The sequence below is a fragment of the Lissotriton helveticus genome, chromosome 5_1, assembly GCF_964261635.1.
Source record: "Lissotriton helveticus chromosome 5_1, aLisHel1.1, whole genome shotgun sequence".
NCBI lineage: Eukaryota > Metazoa > Chordata > Amphibia > Caudata > Salamandridae > Lissotriton > Lissotriton helveticus.
In genome coordinates this window covers 1,791,020,524-1,791,039,145 of record NC_136065.1, presented here as the reverse complement: position 1 = coordinate 1,791,039,145, position 18,622 = coordinate 1,791,020,524, and the positions used below count along the sequence as shown (strand labels likewise).

The 18,622-nt window shown below is 43.8% G+C and overlaps 1 protein-coding gene across 1 annotated transcript in view; it reads left to right on the top strand.

Annotated features, from left to right (window-relative positions):
• The window catches only part of ITGB3 (integrin subunit beta 3), a 474,184-nt gene that overhangs the window by 115,902 nt on the left and 339,660 nt on the right, over window positions 1–18,622 (top strand). Inside the window, exon 2 of the mRNA XM_078645100.1 lies at window positions 17,142–17,227. Coding sequence (XP_078501226.1) covers window positions 17,142–17,227 — 86 coding nt within the window. The remainder of the gene's footprint in view (window positions 1–17,141; window positions 17,228–18,622) is intronic.

Genomic DNA, 18,622 nt, shown 5'->3' with positions numbered 1-18,622 from the left:
CTGCCGAGATCCAGCCGTGGGGCCTGCTGACTCCAGTGGTCGGACGAGACTCTGAAGTGGAGGGGAAGAGGAGGAGAACGAGATGGCTGAAATGGCGGATGGCGCCTCGGGGTGCGCCCCTCCCGGGGACAGGGACACTGCTGACCTTGAGACCCCCGGAGTTTGGCAATGTGGGGAACTGCTTACGCGTGGCCACGTATTGGCTGCACTGGTGACCCTGCGGACTGCCCTGCTCCGGGGAGCCCGGGACTTGGAAGGAAGGATCGCCGCCATTATTGACCCACCATTTTGTATCGGACTGGGTTGCTTTCGAGTTGGTGCCGCTGCGTCTCCCTCTGCTACAGTGTTATATTCCCCGGATGGGTTTACAGACTTGGAGGCGCGAATAGATTTGGTTTCTGAGCTTACTGTTGCTACACCTGTTCCGCAAGTGGTTGTCTCACCGGGTCCTTTTTCTGTCCAGCGAGTGGAGAAGCTCCATCGATTCATGGTACATGAGGCCCGGACTGTGCAGCGGTGTTTCCCACATCCTGTGCTTTCCGTTCCGTGCTTGGCGGACCGTTCTTTGGACTTGAGACTGTTGGTGGTCTGGGTATTGTTGCATTCCGACATCCGCCATGCATCGTCAGTTGTCTCTCGGTGGCCACGACCATGTTGGGCGGCTGCGCTACCTGGTCTGATTGGAACGATTGGACCTTTTGTACCGAATTGTATCCCGTTTGCAGGACTCTTCATCACTGATTCTATTGACAGAAGCGGCCAGGGGTGACCTCGTTTGGGATTTGGAGGGGCTTTTTTGCTGGTTAATGGTGATTCAAGGGCACGTCCAGTGGGGCTGTAATTGATTGCGTTTTATGTGCTTGCTGATACTTATACTTTTATATTGCTTCTGTTTATACGATTCTAGTATGCGGGGGTGGGAGGGAATGGGTAACCGAATCGCCGGCTCTCCTCCTCAATTTTTTTTCTTCTTTTCTCTTTCTTTTCTATATTTCGGGTCTCTCATTTAGGGCGACAGGCACGCTGCTGGGGGGTAGGCCGTAGCCTTTTGCAGGGGTGGGGGGTTGGGGGATGGGTTTGTTTTCTGCTCCTTTTCTGTTTCTATGGCCCTTTGCCCTTTTCCTTCTTCGATGTCGTCATCTTCATGTCTCCCATAGTACGTCCCTTTTAGGGGTGGGGCTCGCATACCGTGCTTGGTACGTGACTATTGCATTTATCCTGACTTTGGTACTCTTCTCCTTTCCCAACTAAATCTATGTTCATCATCGGAGTGATAATGTGTTTTAGCTGACTGTGTTGGGAGCGGGAATGACAATGCGATGTCGATTTTCGAATTAATTTTTGGTTATTTAAAAATGAACCGTTTCAAATCCTTGGTATCACGTATTATCTTGATTCTCTGCTGTATCCTGGATGTGGCTTTGTTTTTCAGCGTCGGATTGATGTGATACTTCTTACTTCATTTCTGCTCAATTTGATTAGCGGCCGGCCACACTGGTTGTAGGCCCGTGTTTGTAATTTCATGCTAATTGAAATAATGGTTCTTTAAAAAAAAAACATTGGAAGGCCTTGCGACCAAACGAAAGGCTTTTTGCAAGCCTTACTGATAGCCTGCAGAGCGGCCAGGCCGTAGCCTATTGCTCACTACTTCCATGGCTGGTGTCTGGTGAATAACAGCCGATCTACAATTTGGCCGGCAGAGGTAAGCCTGTCAGGCCGACGGAGTAAATTATTCTGTCCCCCTGACAGAGTCTACACCCGCCAAATTTAGAAATCGCCTGCAAGTTGGTGGTAATTTCTGAAGCATTGGCAGGACCCGCCCTCACAATGCTTCATTTATGAGGCCTTGCGTGAGTTTTGCGCTTCCGATGCGTCACTTTTTTGTGACGCATCGGCGGCGTAAAACTTGCCTCCTGATGCGCACTATTTACAAAGTGACGCATCTAAGCAGATGCGTCACTTTGTAAACCCCTGTGCTACATTATACCTGCGTCAGGTATAATGTATGCAAAGGGGGCGTTCACACGCAAAAAGCCTCGTAATAGTGACGCAGTGAAATCTATGAGATTTCACTGCGTCACTTTTAGGACGCTGTTGCGTCAAAATCTTGCGCCTGCCTCACAGCAGGCGTAAGACTGACGCAAGCCCCTTCACATGGGGCTTTCCCCATGTGAAAGGATGCATTGCTGGAGTTGCGTCACTTTTGTGACACACCCCAGCAATGCGTGACTTTTGCGCTTACAGATACGTCAGAAATACTGACGTATCTGTAACTCCTTGCGACATGATGCGTCATATTATAAATATGACGCATCAATCATGTCGCAGGGAGAGCGCAGTGAAAAGTGACACATCGCTGTTTTCACACAGCGATGCGTCACTTTTCATAAATAAGGCCCAATGGTTCTTGTCAATGCTTTTTTTAAGTTTCACGCACGGCTCTGTGAACATGATAGAGCCATCCATCAAATGTTGTATTTCTTTTTTCATTTTCAAAAAGAAAATTCAGAAGCGGGATTTTATTATTAGTTTTTTACTGCCCCTTAACTCCAGGACTTGCCTGGCAGTGATGGGCACTAAAAACGGCTATAAGTCTGCCCATCTAAATTGGGCGGGGGAGTATAGCCCTTACCCTGACCGTCTGAGAAGTTTGGCCACGGCTCTGCCATTGCCAAACTGTGGTACGCCCACATAGAAATTTGGCAGGAGAACTAATATATTGGTGATAAACATACTCTGTCTCAGTTGTGACAAAGTATGCTTACTGGCAATACATAAATCAGGCCTTGAGTAAAATGACCTGTGTAAATTCCACCTTACTCACATGGACACATTGTGTGTTTGCCACATAACTCTAGCGTTGCCACCTGACCAGTAGTTTAACAGGCTAGTTGACAATGTCAATGCAACTCAGGTAAACATATCAGGAAAGTCATTAAAACCTGGTAATTGTAACCATTTCAAATATAAACTGAAAACAAAAAATACACAACGAGAACTGAAAACAACGTTTCTTTCTCATATTTGAACTACTCCTAAATAGTCTTTAAAACAAACAGGGGAATTGCTGTGTTAAAATAAAACACAGAGGATTTTACACAAACTGGGTGTTTGTGTATCAGTAACTGGCCTTTCCAGAATCCCAAAATCCAGATATATGGCCAGTATTGTTCCCTGAGAAACGTGGTAACCCTATATAACGCTATTTAAGTCTCTTTTCAAATTGGCAGCACTTAGCAAAAGACTATGGCCTCAAGTATGATTTTTTGTAAAGTTCTGGTATCCGTACCAATCACTGTTTGTGCTGGCGTCGCAATTATGTCTATGTTAAATTATAAATCCTGACAAGTCAATTCTGCTGAAGTTTACTGGGTGAAAATTTAGTGGTAACTAGAAGGACATGCAGATTTTGGTGCAGTAAGTTCCAAAGTCCGCATGTCATGTCCCATTTTCAGGCCAAACCTGCAACTGCTGTTATCAAATCTGATAAATAATAAACCCAAAGGTATCATTATTTGTTGCATGAAATAAATAGCTCTGTGCTAAGACTGACACCCAAGCATTAAGTGAGTCACTGAACCATACTGTGCCATCTTGTGTCTCACTGCTAACTCACACCTACGTCTACACGTCTGGGCAAAGATGGGAACAGACGCAATTGCTTTCTCCTGGACTTCAAACAGGGGCAGCTCCTCCATTTGAGTGGAGGAGCGTTGCCCCACAAGTCCCAGAGATGAAAAATAAAAGGGTAATAAAGTTTATTTATTCAACAACCCATCCCAAACTGAGTGTCAGGACGGGGCGGGCCAGTGCTGCCAAGTGGCAGCAGCAGGGAGTTGTGTGCTTTAAAATGTGCATGTCTCTTTGATCAGAGGTCTTGGTACGGCCGGCCAGACATGCACATTTTTATGTTCTCTAACCTAGCTGTCTTAGACAGCTGGATTAGAGAAAGCGTAGGCCTCCAGTGCTCTTTGGACCACTGAGAGAGAGGTCTATCCAATCCTGCCGCTGCTTTCGTACTGTGAAACCAAAGGGGATGATGGACGGAGTGTTGAACATTGCAAGCACTCACCCCCAGTGATCTGGGTTTAACCCATCATCATTCTTTAGCTCACTCCGCCACTCCAGTTCAGATATGGCCATATGCAAATCACTCTGACCCTGTGCTTCATGGGAACAGTCCAGCCCGAACTGCCAAGCCATGTCTTCACTGGACCGGAAACAAGCATCCTGGGACCGGTTTCTGGTTCATAACCCTCATCAGCCAGGCTATCATGAATCCAGTGGGAAAGTGAGCAAGGGACCCACGTCTGGGCATACCCTGCCAACTTAGGGCAAACAAAGCCAAACCAAAGGGGATGATGGACGGAGTGTTGAACATTGCAAGCACTCACCCCCAGTCAAATGATCTGGGTTTAATCCATCATTATTCTTTAGCTCACTCCGCCACCCCAGTTCAGACATGGCCATATGCAAATCAGTCTGACCCTGTGCCTCAGGGGAACAGTCCAGCCCGAACGGCCAAGCCATGTCTTGATGAGGGCTGAAAGCCCGAAACCGGTCCTTGGATGCTTGTTTCCAGTCCAGGGAGGACCTGGCCTGGCAGTTCGGGTTGGACTGTTCCCATTGGGCACAGGGTCAAGAATGATTGGCATATGGCTAGGTCCAAACTGGAATGGCATGGTGAGCAAAAAAGCGATGGATTTAGGCCCAGATCTCTGTACTGGGGTGAATGTATGACATTGTTCTGCATTCTGTCCATCAATTGTTCTTTTTGCATTCATGCTGTGAAAGCAGCGCCAGGATTGGGTAGTGCAGTTTCCTGCATTGGGAGCTTCCTGGAAGACTCCCAAGGGAGGAGGATGTTACATTGCGGGGGTGAGTGAATCTTTTGTGCCCCACCACCCTTGGTATGAGCCAGCCGCCAATAGACATCAGCACACAACTCTCTCTTTTGGTCATGTGTGACATATAAATAGATTTCTGGTCTGACTATCATAATTTTGAAGGCTGGTTTATGTTATAAGTTGGCAAGCAAGACTATTCACAGCAAGTGCCAAGTCCGATCTGAGTCATGAATTACATTTCAGCATTGAGTGGCTTTGATTAGTATTAATAATTTCCAAACAAAAACTTAGAGAGACATAATAAAAAATCTCTTGCAACAATGCGATTATAAGTGCTGAAGGAGTTTAGGTAGGGTGCCCCTTTTTTGACTAACCAAGATAAACAAGGGTTTTAAGAAGTTTATTGATAGAGAGGGACTTCATTGATGGTCATGATGTCGTGGGCTATTCCGGGACTCATAATGCCACCTATATTGGTGGGGTAGTGCAACTATTATTGATTATATATTTCTTTCTGGTGATCTTGGTAACAATATTTTCTACATACTTTGGACCTTGTACTTTAAGTGATCGTAATCCTTTTGCTATCTTTCCTTTTTACTTGGTTTAAACCATGTTCTAACTATATGATGCACTTGGAGTAGTTACTGTTGAAGGTTGAAGTGTGAATGTGTTGATCCCACATCTCTTGTTAGGAGCCAAATGATTACTAACTCCAGTGACATTTATAACTGCTTGAAATTAACTGATACTTTTGATTTCTCAGTTATTGCATATTTTAAAAGTATTTGTGATACTGTGAACTGTGATTACCTCATTGAAAATGGAGTCTGGCCCCATGTTTATGAAAAAAACAGGTGGTTAAGTGGTTTGACAAATTGCATTTGTAGCCTAGTAGGAAATTTAGACGAGCTCTCAGAAAGTCTCCTTGAAATTAGGAGGAAGTATTGTGCAGGTTGGAATTCAAAAGGTTGTTAGACTGAGATTGGGGCAACATTCTTGCCTCTAGTTCTAGTAGGGATATTAGTTCTTATTGGAAAATTATAGGTTCAAACGTTTTTAAACTTGCTTTAAACTATACATTGGACTTGACTATTTTGCCAGATACTTCAATCATATATTTTAGTACTATTTACATTGAGGTCTGGTCAGCTAATTCTGATAATAGTATCTTTGAAGATTTACAAACCGGGCCAATTATGTTTTTTTATTCAGAGGTAAGGGAGACCATCATCAGTAGCCCGGCTGCTAAAGCCGATGGTGTTCCCATGGAGTTTTTCAAGAAAAGTATAGATCTGTAGGCTCCGAATATGACCTGGGTGCTTACTCTTTCTAGTATGTCTAATAATACATTATCTTGGTCCTAACTGATTGTTATCCCTTGGTTTAAGTAAGGTAACAGGAATACCCCACTTTTTCACCCAGTTTCTTTGCTTTATTCGGTGGTTAAAACTGCAGAGTTATCATGCAAAGCATTCTGAGCAGGGCAGGGGAAAACATATTTTTTCAGATCTCCATGTGGTTTTATGACTGGATTGCAAATACTAGAACAATGAATGAGGGATTGTCTTCGACAGAGATGAGGTTGGTTTCCCCTAGGCGCGTCTTAACTTGGCGATTGGTGGGATGTTCTACCTTGTTTACCCTGTAGAATACCCACTGTAGTATGTCACGGGGGTTGTAGGCACCTAATTTTTGCTCGAATGGTTAATCAGCTACCCCTTCCTGTACAGCGGGACGTCTACTTCACATGATATGTCTTGGTCCAATTGCTACATAAGACCACAAATTCAAGCCTCTTTCCACTCTGAGGAAGACACTATACGGCACGCCTGGGGGGGGGAGGGGGAGGCGGGAAGTAGGGGGTTGAGTTGGGGGGGCCAGTTGGGGAAGGTTGCAGGGTGGTGGGGGGGTGAGAGGGGATGTGTGAATGGGGGTTTTGATCCTGTTTTCATACTGGATTCTTCTGTTGGTGAGGCTGAAAATGGTTACCGCAAAGGAACTATTCTGGAGATGACTGTACTATGGGGTCCATTACGATGTCGGGCGGTTTGCCTCCACCAGGCTGGCGGTGGCCACCGCCAGCCTGGCGGAGGCAAACCGCCCGACATCGCTAGCCCAAATCCCCCCTGCCATATTAGGATGGCGGAGGGGAAGGCGGCGGTGAAAAACACCGCCCGCCTGTTTTCCGCCCCGGTCGCCTTGCGGCCGGGGAGGAAAATGAGTAACATGGAGGCGGTGTCTGTTAGACACCTCCCGCCATATTACTATGGGCTTTTCTCAATGGCTTTCCGTAAGGCATGCGGTGTTCACTCTGGGGGGCCCCTGTGGGCCCCCAGAGTGAAGGCCAAAGGGGGGTGGCACACGGGGTGCACCTGTGGTACCCCCCTGCCTTTGCATAATCGAAGAAGCAGGCACCGCGCGGTGCCTGCCTCTTCGATTGTGCAAAGGCGTGCTTTTGTTTATTAACATTGTGGCGGGCGGTGCAGTGAGCACCGCCCGCCACAATGTTAAATTGAGGAATGAGCCCGCCCGATTTCCGCTAGGGTGGCGGTTGGCAAAGCCCGCCTGCCATCCTAATGTGCCCCCAAATGTCAATATAATTGCCTTGAAGATTGCCACTGTACATAATACCTATTCTCTTGTTGGAATGATGTATTTGAAGATGTAATGTCAATAAAAATTGTTTGGCAAAAAAATGAGGCACGTGCTCAGGTGCTCATGACGAGCTGAGCTCGTCATGAGCCGTGGAACGCTCACACGTGGGGATAATTCCCCTGCTGTGCTGTGCTGAACGTTCCACGGAAACGGGTGTGATCATGACGAGCTCAGTTCGTCATGAGCACACAGGCACCGTGCCTCATGATGAGCTGAGCTCGTCATGAGCACGGTGGCGCTGTGCGCACTCCCTGCACAGTGGGGGAATTACCCCCACTGTGAAGGGGTTAAGGGAGTAGGAATGTCCCCAGAGTGGGGAATAGATGAATTCTCACGTTACTCTATGCTGATAATTTTTTATGGTTTTTGATGGCAGTGAATGGTCTGAAAAAACTTCTTGATAGATTAATGTGTTTTATGGATGATCAGGAACTTAGTACCACATTTGAAAAGTTTTTTGTTATGATTGTGGGTCCAACACACATTAAAACTAATTTTGCTATTAAGGGTCATTCCCTCAAGCAGGTCCAGGCCTTTTCTTTTTAGGTCTCGGCTAGCCGCGCGAAGCGCGTCTCCGCCGAGAACCTGTTGTCGGCATGTGTGCTTCCCAGGAGACAATCCTGGCCGCGCGCGCATCGCCTTGGAGGCGATTTGAAACTGGCACGCGCCGACTGGCACGTGCCGCGCTCGGCCTGGCTGTCTCCTGGGAAGCGCAAACATACCCAGGCACACCTCCCCCTGCACGCATGTGGCCACACACACACGAGCGCAGACAGAGACACGCAGACAGAGACACTCCCCCCTCCCCCGCCGTCGCACACATACACACACACACAGGAGCGAACACACTCGCACACACGAGCGCCCCCCAAGGCCCACTTACCGCCAATCCGGTGTTCTGTCGCCCCCGCGGGGCTCTCCCTCAGGCATGGGAGCCCCGCGTCACGCACTGCTCTTCGGACCAGGAACTCCGTGGGCGCGGGCTTCGCGCACAAGACGGAAGTCCCGCCCCCACGCTAGGTTTCGTTTTGGAATGCGCGCGCAGATATTGCAGTCATCTCGCCTGATCTCCAACAGAAACCGACAGCTATCCCCCCTGGTCAGGCTGCCCTCGATAACAAAGTAACCTTCACAGGCATGCGGCACTATGGGACGGGGTGGTTGGGAGAAAGTGGGCGTCCCTGCAACTGTCCGAGACATAGGGGAGAAGGAAGGCCTTTATTTGACAGTTTTTAACTCTGTGGACAATTGTGTGAGTGGACCTTACAGTGACACTGTTAAACAAGCATTTGCAAGGCAATCGGTCTCGTCTTTGGGACCTTATAAGTATATAGTAATGCAGCACATTCTCGCATATTAAAAGGTATCTTATAGGAGTTGGCACATGAACGGTGTCCTCATAACATATATAACAGGGTGGAAATACATCTTTCATTGTAATACCGATGGGGGGGTGCAGAGAAGTGAGTGCAGAGAAGTGAGTGCAGAGTAGTGAGTGCAGAGTAGTGAGTAGTGAGTGCAGAGTGAATGTGCAGAGTAGTGAGTAGTGAGTGCAGAGTAGTGAGTAGTGAGTGCAGAGTAGTGAGTGCAGAGTAGTGAGTGCAGAGTAGTGAGTGCAGAGTAGTGAGTAGTGGGTGCAGAGTAGTGGGTGCAGAGTAGTGAGTGCAGAGTAGTGAGTAGTGAGTGCAGAGTAGTGAGTACAGAGTAGTGAGTAGTGAGTGCAGAGTAGTGAATGCAGAGTAGTGAGCAGTGAGTGCCGAGTAGTGAGTAGTGAGTGCAGAGTAGTGAGTGCAGAGTGAGTGTGCAGAGTGGTGAGTAGTGAGTGCAGAGTGAGTGTGCAGAGTAGTGAGTAGTGAGTGCAGAGTAGTGAGTAGTGAGTGCAGAGTAGTGAGTAGTGAGTAGTGAGTGCCGAGTAGTGAGTAGTGAGTGCAGAGTAGTGAGTGCAGAGTAGTGAGTGCAGGGTAGTGAGTAGTGAGTGCAGAGTAGTGGGTGCAGAGTAGTGAGTAGTGAGTGCAGAGTAGTGAGTAGTGAGTGCAGAGTAGTGAGTGCAGAGTAGTGAGTGCAGAGTAGTGAGTGCAGAGTAGTGAGTGGTGAGTGCAGAGTAGTGAGTAGTGAGTGCAGAGTAGTGAGTGCAGACTAGTGAGTTTAGAGTGAGTGTGCAGAGTAGTGAGTAGTTAGTGCAGAGTTGTGAGTGCAGAGTAGTGAGTAGTGAGTGCAGAGTAGTGAGTGCAGAGTAGTGAGTAGTGAGTGCAGAGTAGTGAGTGCAGAGTAGTGAGTGCAGAGTAGTGAGTGCAGAGTAGTGAGTGCAGAGTAGTGAGTGCAGAGTAGTGAGTAGTGAGTGCAGAGTAGTGAGTAGTGAGTGCAGAGTAGTGAGTGCAGAGTAGTGAGTAGTGAGTGCAGAGTAGTGAGTAGTGAGTGCAGAGTAGTGAGTGCAGAGTAGTGAGTGCAGAGTAGTGAGTGCAGAGTAGTGAGTGCAGAGTAGTGAGTAGTGAGTGCAGAGTAGTGAGTAGTGAGTGCAGAGTAGTGAGTGCAGAGTGCAGAGTAGTGAGTGCAGAGTAGTGGGTAGTGAGTGCAGAGTAGTGAGTGCAAAGTAGTGAGTGCAGAGTAGTGAGTAGTGAGTGCAGAGTAGTGAGTAGTGAGTGCAAACTAGTGAGTGCAGAGTAGTGAGTAGTGAGTGCAGAGTAGTGAGTAGTGAGTGCAGAGTAGTGAGTAGTGAGTGCAGAGTAGTGAGTGCAGAGTAGTGAGTAGTGAGTGCAGAGTAGTGAGTGCAGAGTAGTGCAGAGTAGTGAGTAGTGAGTGCAGAGTAGTGAGTGCAGAGTAGTGAGTAGTGAGTGCAGAGTAGTGAGTGCAGAGTAGTGAGTGCAGAGTAGTGAGTAGTGAGTGCAGAGTAGTGAGTAGTGAGTGCAGAGTAGTGAGTGCAGAGTAGTGAGTAGTGAGTGCAGAGTAGTGAGTGCAGAGTAGTGAGTAGTGAGTGCAGAGTAATGAGTGCAGAGTAGTGAGTGCAGAGTAGTGAGTGCAGAGTAGTGAGTGCAGAGTAGTGAGTGCAGAGTAGTGAGTAGTGAGTGCAGAGTAGTGAGTGCAGAGTGCAGAGTAGTGAGTGCAGAGTGCAGAGTAGTGAGTGCAGAGTAGTGAGTAGTGAGTGCAGAGTAGTGAGTGCAAAGTAGTGAGTGCAGAGTAGTGAGTAGTGAGTGCAGAGTAGTGAGTAGTGAGTGCAGAGTAGTGAGTAGTGAGTGCAAAGAAGTGAGTGCAGAGTAGTGAGTAGTGAGTGCAGAGTAGTGAGTGCAAAGTAGTGAGTGCAGAGTAGTGAGTGCAGAGTAGTGAGTGCAGAGTAGTGAGTGCAGAGTAGTGAGTGCAGAGTAGTGAGCTGCCTCAGGTGAAGTACTCTGGTACCCAAGGATGACTAGCAAACAATATTATTCACAAGGTTGCTTACTATTCAGCAACATTTGACAGTTTGCAAATCATCTTTATACAACAATTCAGAGTTTGATAACAAATTAATGTAACACATTGTAATATACAATGCCAATAGCTCAAACTTTAATGCTGCGAGACCTATTGCATTGTAAATGCTTGTTTAGGTATTGATTCTGAGAGTGTAGTGCTTTGAACTCAACATCCTTCTTTGAGACAGGAATTCTTTGTCCAGTCCCTCTCCTCTATGTTTAATTTTGCCAATAGATTAAGTAGGAAGCCACTCCCGTACATTATCACTCTATATAGCAGCAAGTTCATTTCTGTGGTTTGCTATGGTGCAGGAGTTTGCGAGTGTGCTGATACTCTTCTTCGCCTTTTATATGTGCCTCCAGCTGCAGAATTCTTTTGTGCTATGAAGAGCTTGGCCTTTATTATTTAGAAGACAGAGTTCAGCTGTCCCTGTTTTTGTTCAAGATCTCTATTTAGTCCAATTTTTGAACTAGTTTAAATAGATTGTTTATTAAAGATATTTTCTCCGTGGTAGCAAAACGTACTGGTTGAGCTATGTTAAATTACTATGCATTGAACTAAGCAGGCCCTATATCAACGACCACCCTGACATTTTTACGAAAAATGATGAGTTCTGGTTAAAGCCCTCCTTTTGTTATCAAAGGAGACAAAATAGCGATTTGTTAACACAATCTTCTAAAACTTTTAGCATGCTGAAAACGATTCTCTCCATGGAACCCTATCTCTAGAGTGTTCAGGTGGAATGGAATTGTTACTTGTTAACTCATATTCCGATGGGATTTAACCTACATTCTTTGCCCTTCACAAAGGGTTGGACAACCTTTGACAATATAGCTTGATGTCCGTGTGATAATGTTTATCTGTAATGCACAGTGCGCTTAATGTGTTTTTTTGTAAATTGTGTCTGGTTACTTGTTGAAAGTTTATTTTTGATGGCAAATGTGTCCAGTTTTTCTCTACTTACAGATTCTTAGCAGTCATTTAGTATGTTTTGCGGCAGGTCGTTTTCTATATGTTGATATTAAGATTCAGACCATGATGGATTTGTAAATGTATTGTTTCCTTTTTCAAACCGAATATAGAAAGAAAGAATAACCTTATGAGCGAAAAATTATGGGAGTAATGGTAATTGAAATGAATTGATTCAGGTAGTCACAAATTTGACAGTAACTGAAAATGAGGCACAGTATGGTAAAGTGAAGTGCCTGCAGTCACTCTCTTGGGTCGAGTGGGGAACCAGGACTTGAGCCCAAGTGATGAATAACGTTGACGAACAAAGCACACAAATTGTATGATAAATCAATATAACACTGCATAAAAAATCCTTATTGAAACAGGTCGGCCAAATGCAATTTTGCTCATTCCTAAGAGGGGCAAGAACACAATCTTTTGTGCATGTCTGTGGAACTGATATTAAACAATAAAAGCAAACTACACTGATAAAAATGCATTTGTAGTGTTGTTGTAAGGGCATCAAAACATCCTTTATAGTTCTGGCTTGGCAGCATAGCTGTCTGCAGACTTTATGTGATCAAAACAAAGAGCATTCAGGTTAGTATGGAGAGGGACTGTGCGCCCGCTCAGATGTTGGTTTATCTGACTACACATTTTGATTTATCAAAAGCTGGGTGCTTCCACTGAAAGAGGGCTTACCCTCAAACTAGCTGTGATCATTTTATTATCCAGCTGCTTGAGACAGGCTCCCTTATCAAGCAAAACTACTGTAGCTGACCTTTCTGTCACACACATGCCACTGTGATGGATGGAGCTTGCCCTTCAAGGTTACACAGATGTCAGTACAATGCTATTAAATAACGTCTTCTAGAAAATAAGATAATTATAGTGCTTGTGAGAGAGCTTATGCTCAATACCTCAGTGACCATGAATAAAAGCTAGATCTGTTTGTTGTGAAAAGTTATGCTAAAGGGGATGGCGTGACTTATTTATTGAGAAAAGAATGTTTAATTCAATAGGCATATAAAGGTGGATTGTTATTACTCTATTAAAATCTGCAGAAAGATATTTCTTTATTATATGGAATCCCACAGGTTACCATAGTAGACGAGGGGTTTTGTATTGGTTACCCTCTCTGACAAACCGTGGGTATAGAAGATTTGCACATTGATGATCCTTGTTAGGCCCTCTTAGAAGACCTAGTATTTTGCTTTGCCAACTGTAGTGTTGTTTACGTTTTGAATTTTGTGACTGTATGCCTGAGTGTTGCCTTGTTGAAGAGCTTAAGCTCAGTGCAGTAGACCTGAGTTGGTTATGGTGACAAGCCAGTGACAATGGGTACACTGGTTAAAGTTATGTTCAAAGACATATGTCAGATCTCTTTATTATAAAATGATATAATAAAGGCAGCAGTCTTGGCTTTTATGTGTTGTGGAAAGCATATATTAAAGGCAATAGACGTTTGATGTGGCTTGATATTACACTGTAGTCAGAGCCTGTGGGCCGGTATTTTGGTATATGGAATTTTCACATATTAACATATTAGATAAGGGTTTTGGTGTTTATGACCTACTCAAACAAACCGTGAATAAAGAAGTTGTACAATGTGATAATCCTCATTAGGCCCTCTTAGGAGGGATTGTATATGCATTTGGCATCTGTCACCTTCTACATATTTGTAGTTTTATGACTGCCAACCTCATGTTTGCCTTGTGGGAAAGTTTATGCTCCGTACAGTAGGTATGAGTTGGTTATAATGACCAGCCAATTATAAAGACTATTTACCTGATTCATTCATTGTGAAACATTATTCAGAATGCCACATTTCTGATATATTCTATAAATGTTACAACAAAGGCAATAGGCCTCATTTATTTATTATGAAACAAATATGTTAAGCCAAAAAACCTGCAAAGGAGGATTGGTATTGTACTGTGTTAAGCCTGAAGACATGTGCTTTGTTACATGAAATCTATCAGATTAACTTTGTGGTCAATGATTGTGATGCTAATTACCCACTCTGACAAGCCCTAGGGATTAGATTTGCACTGTAATAGTTCTTACTAGAATCACTAAAGAAGTCTCATTTGTCTGTTATGATCTTGTACTAAAAACATCAAAAATAAATTGTATTCATATATTATTATGTTATAATAACATAATAAGAGGAGAAGGAACGAAATCAGGAAGATGTTGTCAGTCGAATGTTTGAAGCACTCTGCTTGCACCCATAATAACATTCAGCATGAGGCAATCGGTCATTCACTTCAGACATTAGCTCTACTGTTCCATGAGTGACAAGCACATCCACCTGAAAGTGAGTGCTCTTCAGTGTCAGGACTGGAAAGTCAATTCTTCAGTGTTCCATTTTTTTCCTCTCCATTATATCCTTCTAATATTTTTATTTTCATTACTTTAGAGCACCTTAAAGCTCCTCAGACAGTGGGTACAGACAGTTTGTTAGCCACTCATTTCACCTGCAGTGCAAAGTGCCACACGCTGAAAGGCCACACCCTCTAGATCAGGTCACTGTTATTGATTGGTATTGTCCATAGGTTCGCTGTTATACCATTCCAAGGTGGCCAACGCGTTGGTTCTGAATGGCAGCCAGACTGGAGCTTCAAAACAATTAAACATCATGTACAACACCACTGCAAGATAGTCACCTACTGCTATGTTTAATTTTATTTGTTATTGCAAACATATTTTCAAGCAGTGGCATGTTTTCTTTTTCTGCGTTTATCCTTTTAATTTATATTGAGTATGTTACTGTGCTTGTCTCTGAGCTTATTGTGGTTTTGCAAGTGGGTGAATGCACGAATGAGTTTGTGGGTTGGTGAATGAGTGCATGAGTTCTAAGATGAGTGCCAGAGTGCATGTATGATGACTTATTCAATGTCTGAACTCATCATTGACTAAAAAGGCACTTTCCTTTAAAGTCCAGACCTACTGCCATTGTTAATGCCTGTTATATTTTCATACCATGGAAACAAGACGTAATTCACAAGACACCTTACAGATTAACTCAGAAATGGTATAGTAATGAAATATACATTTTACATTGTTTATTATAGCTCTCATAGCTTTGAATCAGTGAATCCAAGTAGGGTGATTGGTAGCCAGGTGGAGAGTAGAGCATCTGTCACTAAGAGTGCTCTTCACCTGTGGAAGAATCAGAGAAGCTTGTGTGGGGCATCACATGCCCGTGCACATGCCGTTAACTCATCTTAAACGTACTAAGGACCAGTATGGTTAATGGCTGGATGTACACCAGATCTAGCGTTTCAGACACCAGAAGCCACAGAAAATTAGCTAATTCGTGAGAAAATGGTTCTCGCCCCATAAAGTGGAGTCTGTTTACCAGAAATCTAGCAAAAGACATTTAGAGATCATTACCATTTAGTCAATAATATAATAGGTTCACATTGAATAAATCCCTCATAAAGTTACATGCAATCTGTGAGAAAGAAGTGAGGTCACCACTCTCAGTTCGTAAGGTTGGACCTCTCAGTCCAAATGTAATCACATCCCTGATATATAGGTAACATGAGATGACACTTACAGTTCCGGTTTTAAGAATTTCCCATTACCCAATACAGATCATTCAACAATTTTGGAAGAGTATCTACATGTAAATTCCTACACTCGATATCTTTGCTCTTTCTGGGTTGAAAGGTCAATCCCAGTGGAATCCCTAGATCGTACCCTCTCATGCCTTCCGTCAATTCTTGATATAGAGTTGCCTTGCGAGTTTTAAATAAATGCGTCATACAAATTCTAATTAGGTGGTTTCTATTGGTCAGGAAAGACTGTGCCCTCATATCCTTTGTGAAGGTTAGTGGCTAGATTCTCGGCTGTTAAGTTAAGTGTTTGGAGCACATTGTCTGCAAATGTATTTGAAAGTGCATGCACTTCACACCTAGAGGATTGCGAATGGTTCAATTCTCGACATCTTAACAGCTCCCTGTATGTAGTAAGTCCCTAGACATATCTGTGCTCAGATAGCTATAGTTTTTACATTTCAAATAAAAAGAAACCTAGTAAATAGAATCTGTAAAAGCACACAAAAAAGTGTTATCTGTGTACACGGGAAATGTAGTGGAGGCCTGCTCTGCCTTTTTTAATTATCCTGTGGTAAAACACTTTGATGGAATTCTTTAAACCGTCCTATAGCTCTTTCCCTCCCCACCCCCTTGACAAATCTGCACAAAAAGTCTATAATTTAGGGGGAAGGGCTGTGATCTGTGAGGTTTTATGCACATTAGCTAAATAAAGCAATAGTTAGCCGAAAAACGTTTTTGGGTTTTAACCATAACTACACACAAATGATTGCGGCTGCTATCATTTAGGTTGACATAGCAACGCTGTAGCAACACTGTAGGTATGGTTGGGAGGGTTAGGCCACCGGACATGGAAACTATGACTCACCAATAACTTTGACTCTCTCAGTGAAATCTGCTTCACATTTGGCTTCTATCAATTCAACTTTTAGGTTTCAAGTTTCTTGTAGAGTTTGATAAGAAAGGGAACTAAAGATATATTACAGTCACAATAGAAACTATGGTTCATTTCATTAATATATAGGAAAATCATTTTTACATTTATTATAACTTTGGCACACATTTTTCCCAAAACGAAATCTTACCTCCTCATTACAATCTGTAAATCTACCTTTTCTGTTCAAGCTGACATAGAGAAGCTTTAGGGCGTGAAAAAGCAAAAACCACCGGTCAGATGAACACCAATGTAGCAAAAAGACAGAAGCCACTGTGCGTGATAATTGTCTGTAAAGCAATCTAGCGGTTAATGTAAAAAGAAGGTGCAGCTTTGTGTTTCTTTCGGAAGCGCAAGCCCTCTGACAGGGATTCCTCTTGGTGAGTCTTCTGCGGGAAGGTCACACATTCCCATGTTCAGATTCCCCACTTTTGACCTTGCAAAGTATTAACAAGAGGCATATACTGACTCCCCTTTTGGGACGTATAGGTTCTATATAATGGGTAGGCAAGTATGGATGTGATGTGATGTGAATGTGATGGAGGAGGTTAGTAGTTAAAAAGTGTTGTTTGTTGTTCTAGATATCACATGATCAATTGTTTGATTTATTGCTGGCAATGCCAACCTTATTTTTAGACACAAGAGGACATCTGAAGATTGTATGGCCGTGCCACAACCAAGTAGCATCCTGCTATGCTTTTCAATCCTGTAGTAACTCTGATCTCAAATTATGTCTTCCAGGTGCTAGCATCTGCTCCCTGCGAGGAGTGACCTCATGCAAACAATGCTTGGCCGTGAGTCCCATATGTGCTTGGTGTGCCCAAGAGGTAAGAGACCTGACGTCTTCTGTAAATCTTCTGTTGCTCTGAAGCAAGTTCTGCAATCCTGGGAGCACATTCCCAATGATTAAGAGACACTTGTATACCTCAAACATTGTTACTCCAACATTGTCTAATAAATATATCACCTTTATTGGGCTTCATCAGTGAGGTATACCTTGACTAATTAGTCAGAGTGAGTTAGGACCCACGATATCGCAGGCGCTCCCACTTATAACGACTTATTGACAGAACAATAATAAATTAATGCGCCAAATAGCATTCCATTTTTTGTTTTTAGCTTACTTGTGCCGTTACAAAAGGGACCAATCATTTACAAATCAGAGCTCACATCCAAGAAGCATCTACCCATCTATACTTTGCCATATCACTTCTCCAAATAACCCTGTGTAGCTACTTTAATTGGTCTCCTCAGTGAGTATCCGCTCACAACGAGATTAGGTACCATCTTTTCCAGACATACCCCTCCCACTTAGCTAACTCACTACAGTGACAAAAAAGTGACGGATGGAACTGCATAAGCCAACTCTTCGTGTCCAATTGAAATTTCTATGGTTAGCGTTTCATCAGTTTTAGATCATCTCTGCCATTACAGATGTGTCCTATACAAACCAGATCCCAATCATAAAAGAGCAATGCTGCCCGAATTTCTAGCCCACATGCATTTGGAGACGCACTATCTACCCCGCATATCAGCTTTGTAGACCCTCATTAGTGAGATGCAGATAGGAGTAAGGAAGGTGTCAAGCTTTGGCCAAGGATATAGATCTATTTAGAATCCCTGCCTTCCTTGAGTCTCTCTAAAGGTATTAAAAACCTGGACAACACCAGAGAAAGAAGAGAAAATAGAGAAGGATTAGAGTAGATCCAGGAATGTGAGAGTGCGCAGGTAAGTAACTACCATCTCTCATTCTATGAAACTTTTTTGTTAACTTGAGAGGCCAATGGAGTTAGCAATGATAAACAATCCAGCGTTTGTGTAGACCATTTGGCCACACAAGGAGAACCAAGAATCAGTAGATGAAGTTGAGTGCGTTTTATTACAAATTATTAACCAATCCAATATATATGTAGATAAAAACCATATTATAAAGCTACAGAATTATGACTGGAACCTGGTGAAGTGACCATGCCCCTCCAATTCTTCACAAAGCTATTCCTCCTCCATATAAAATAATCAAAAAGAATCACTTACAAGAAGAGTGGAGGCAGACTAGCGACTGTCTAAAGGTAACATTTCAGACCAAACCGATGCAAGACATTCAAGTACCTGCACTTGAATAACTATTCCTCGTAAATGTGCATAATTCTTCTTCTAAATGTCTCCATTGCCAAATGGTATATTCCTCGTAATCCACAAACCACCTCTTTACAATCCTGCAT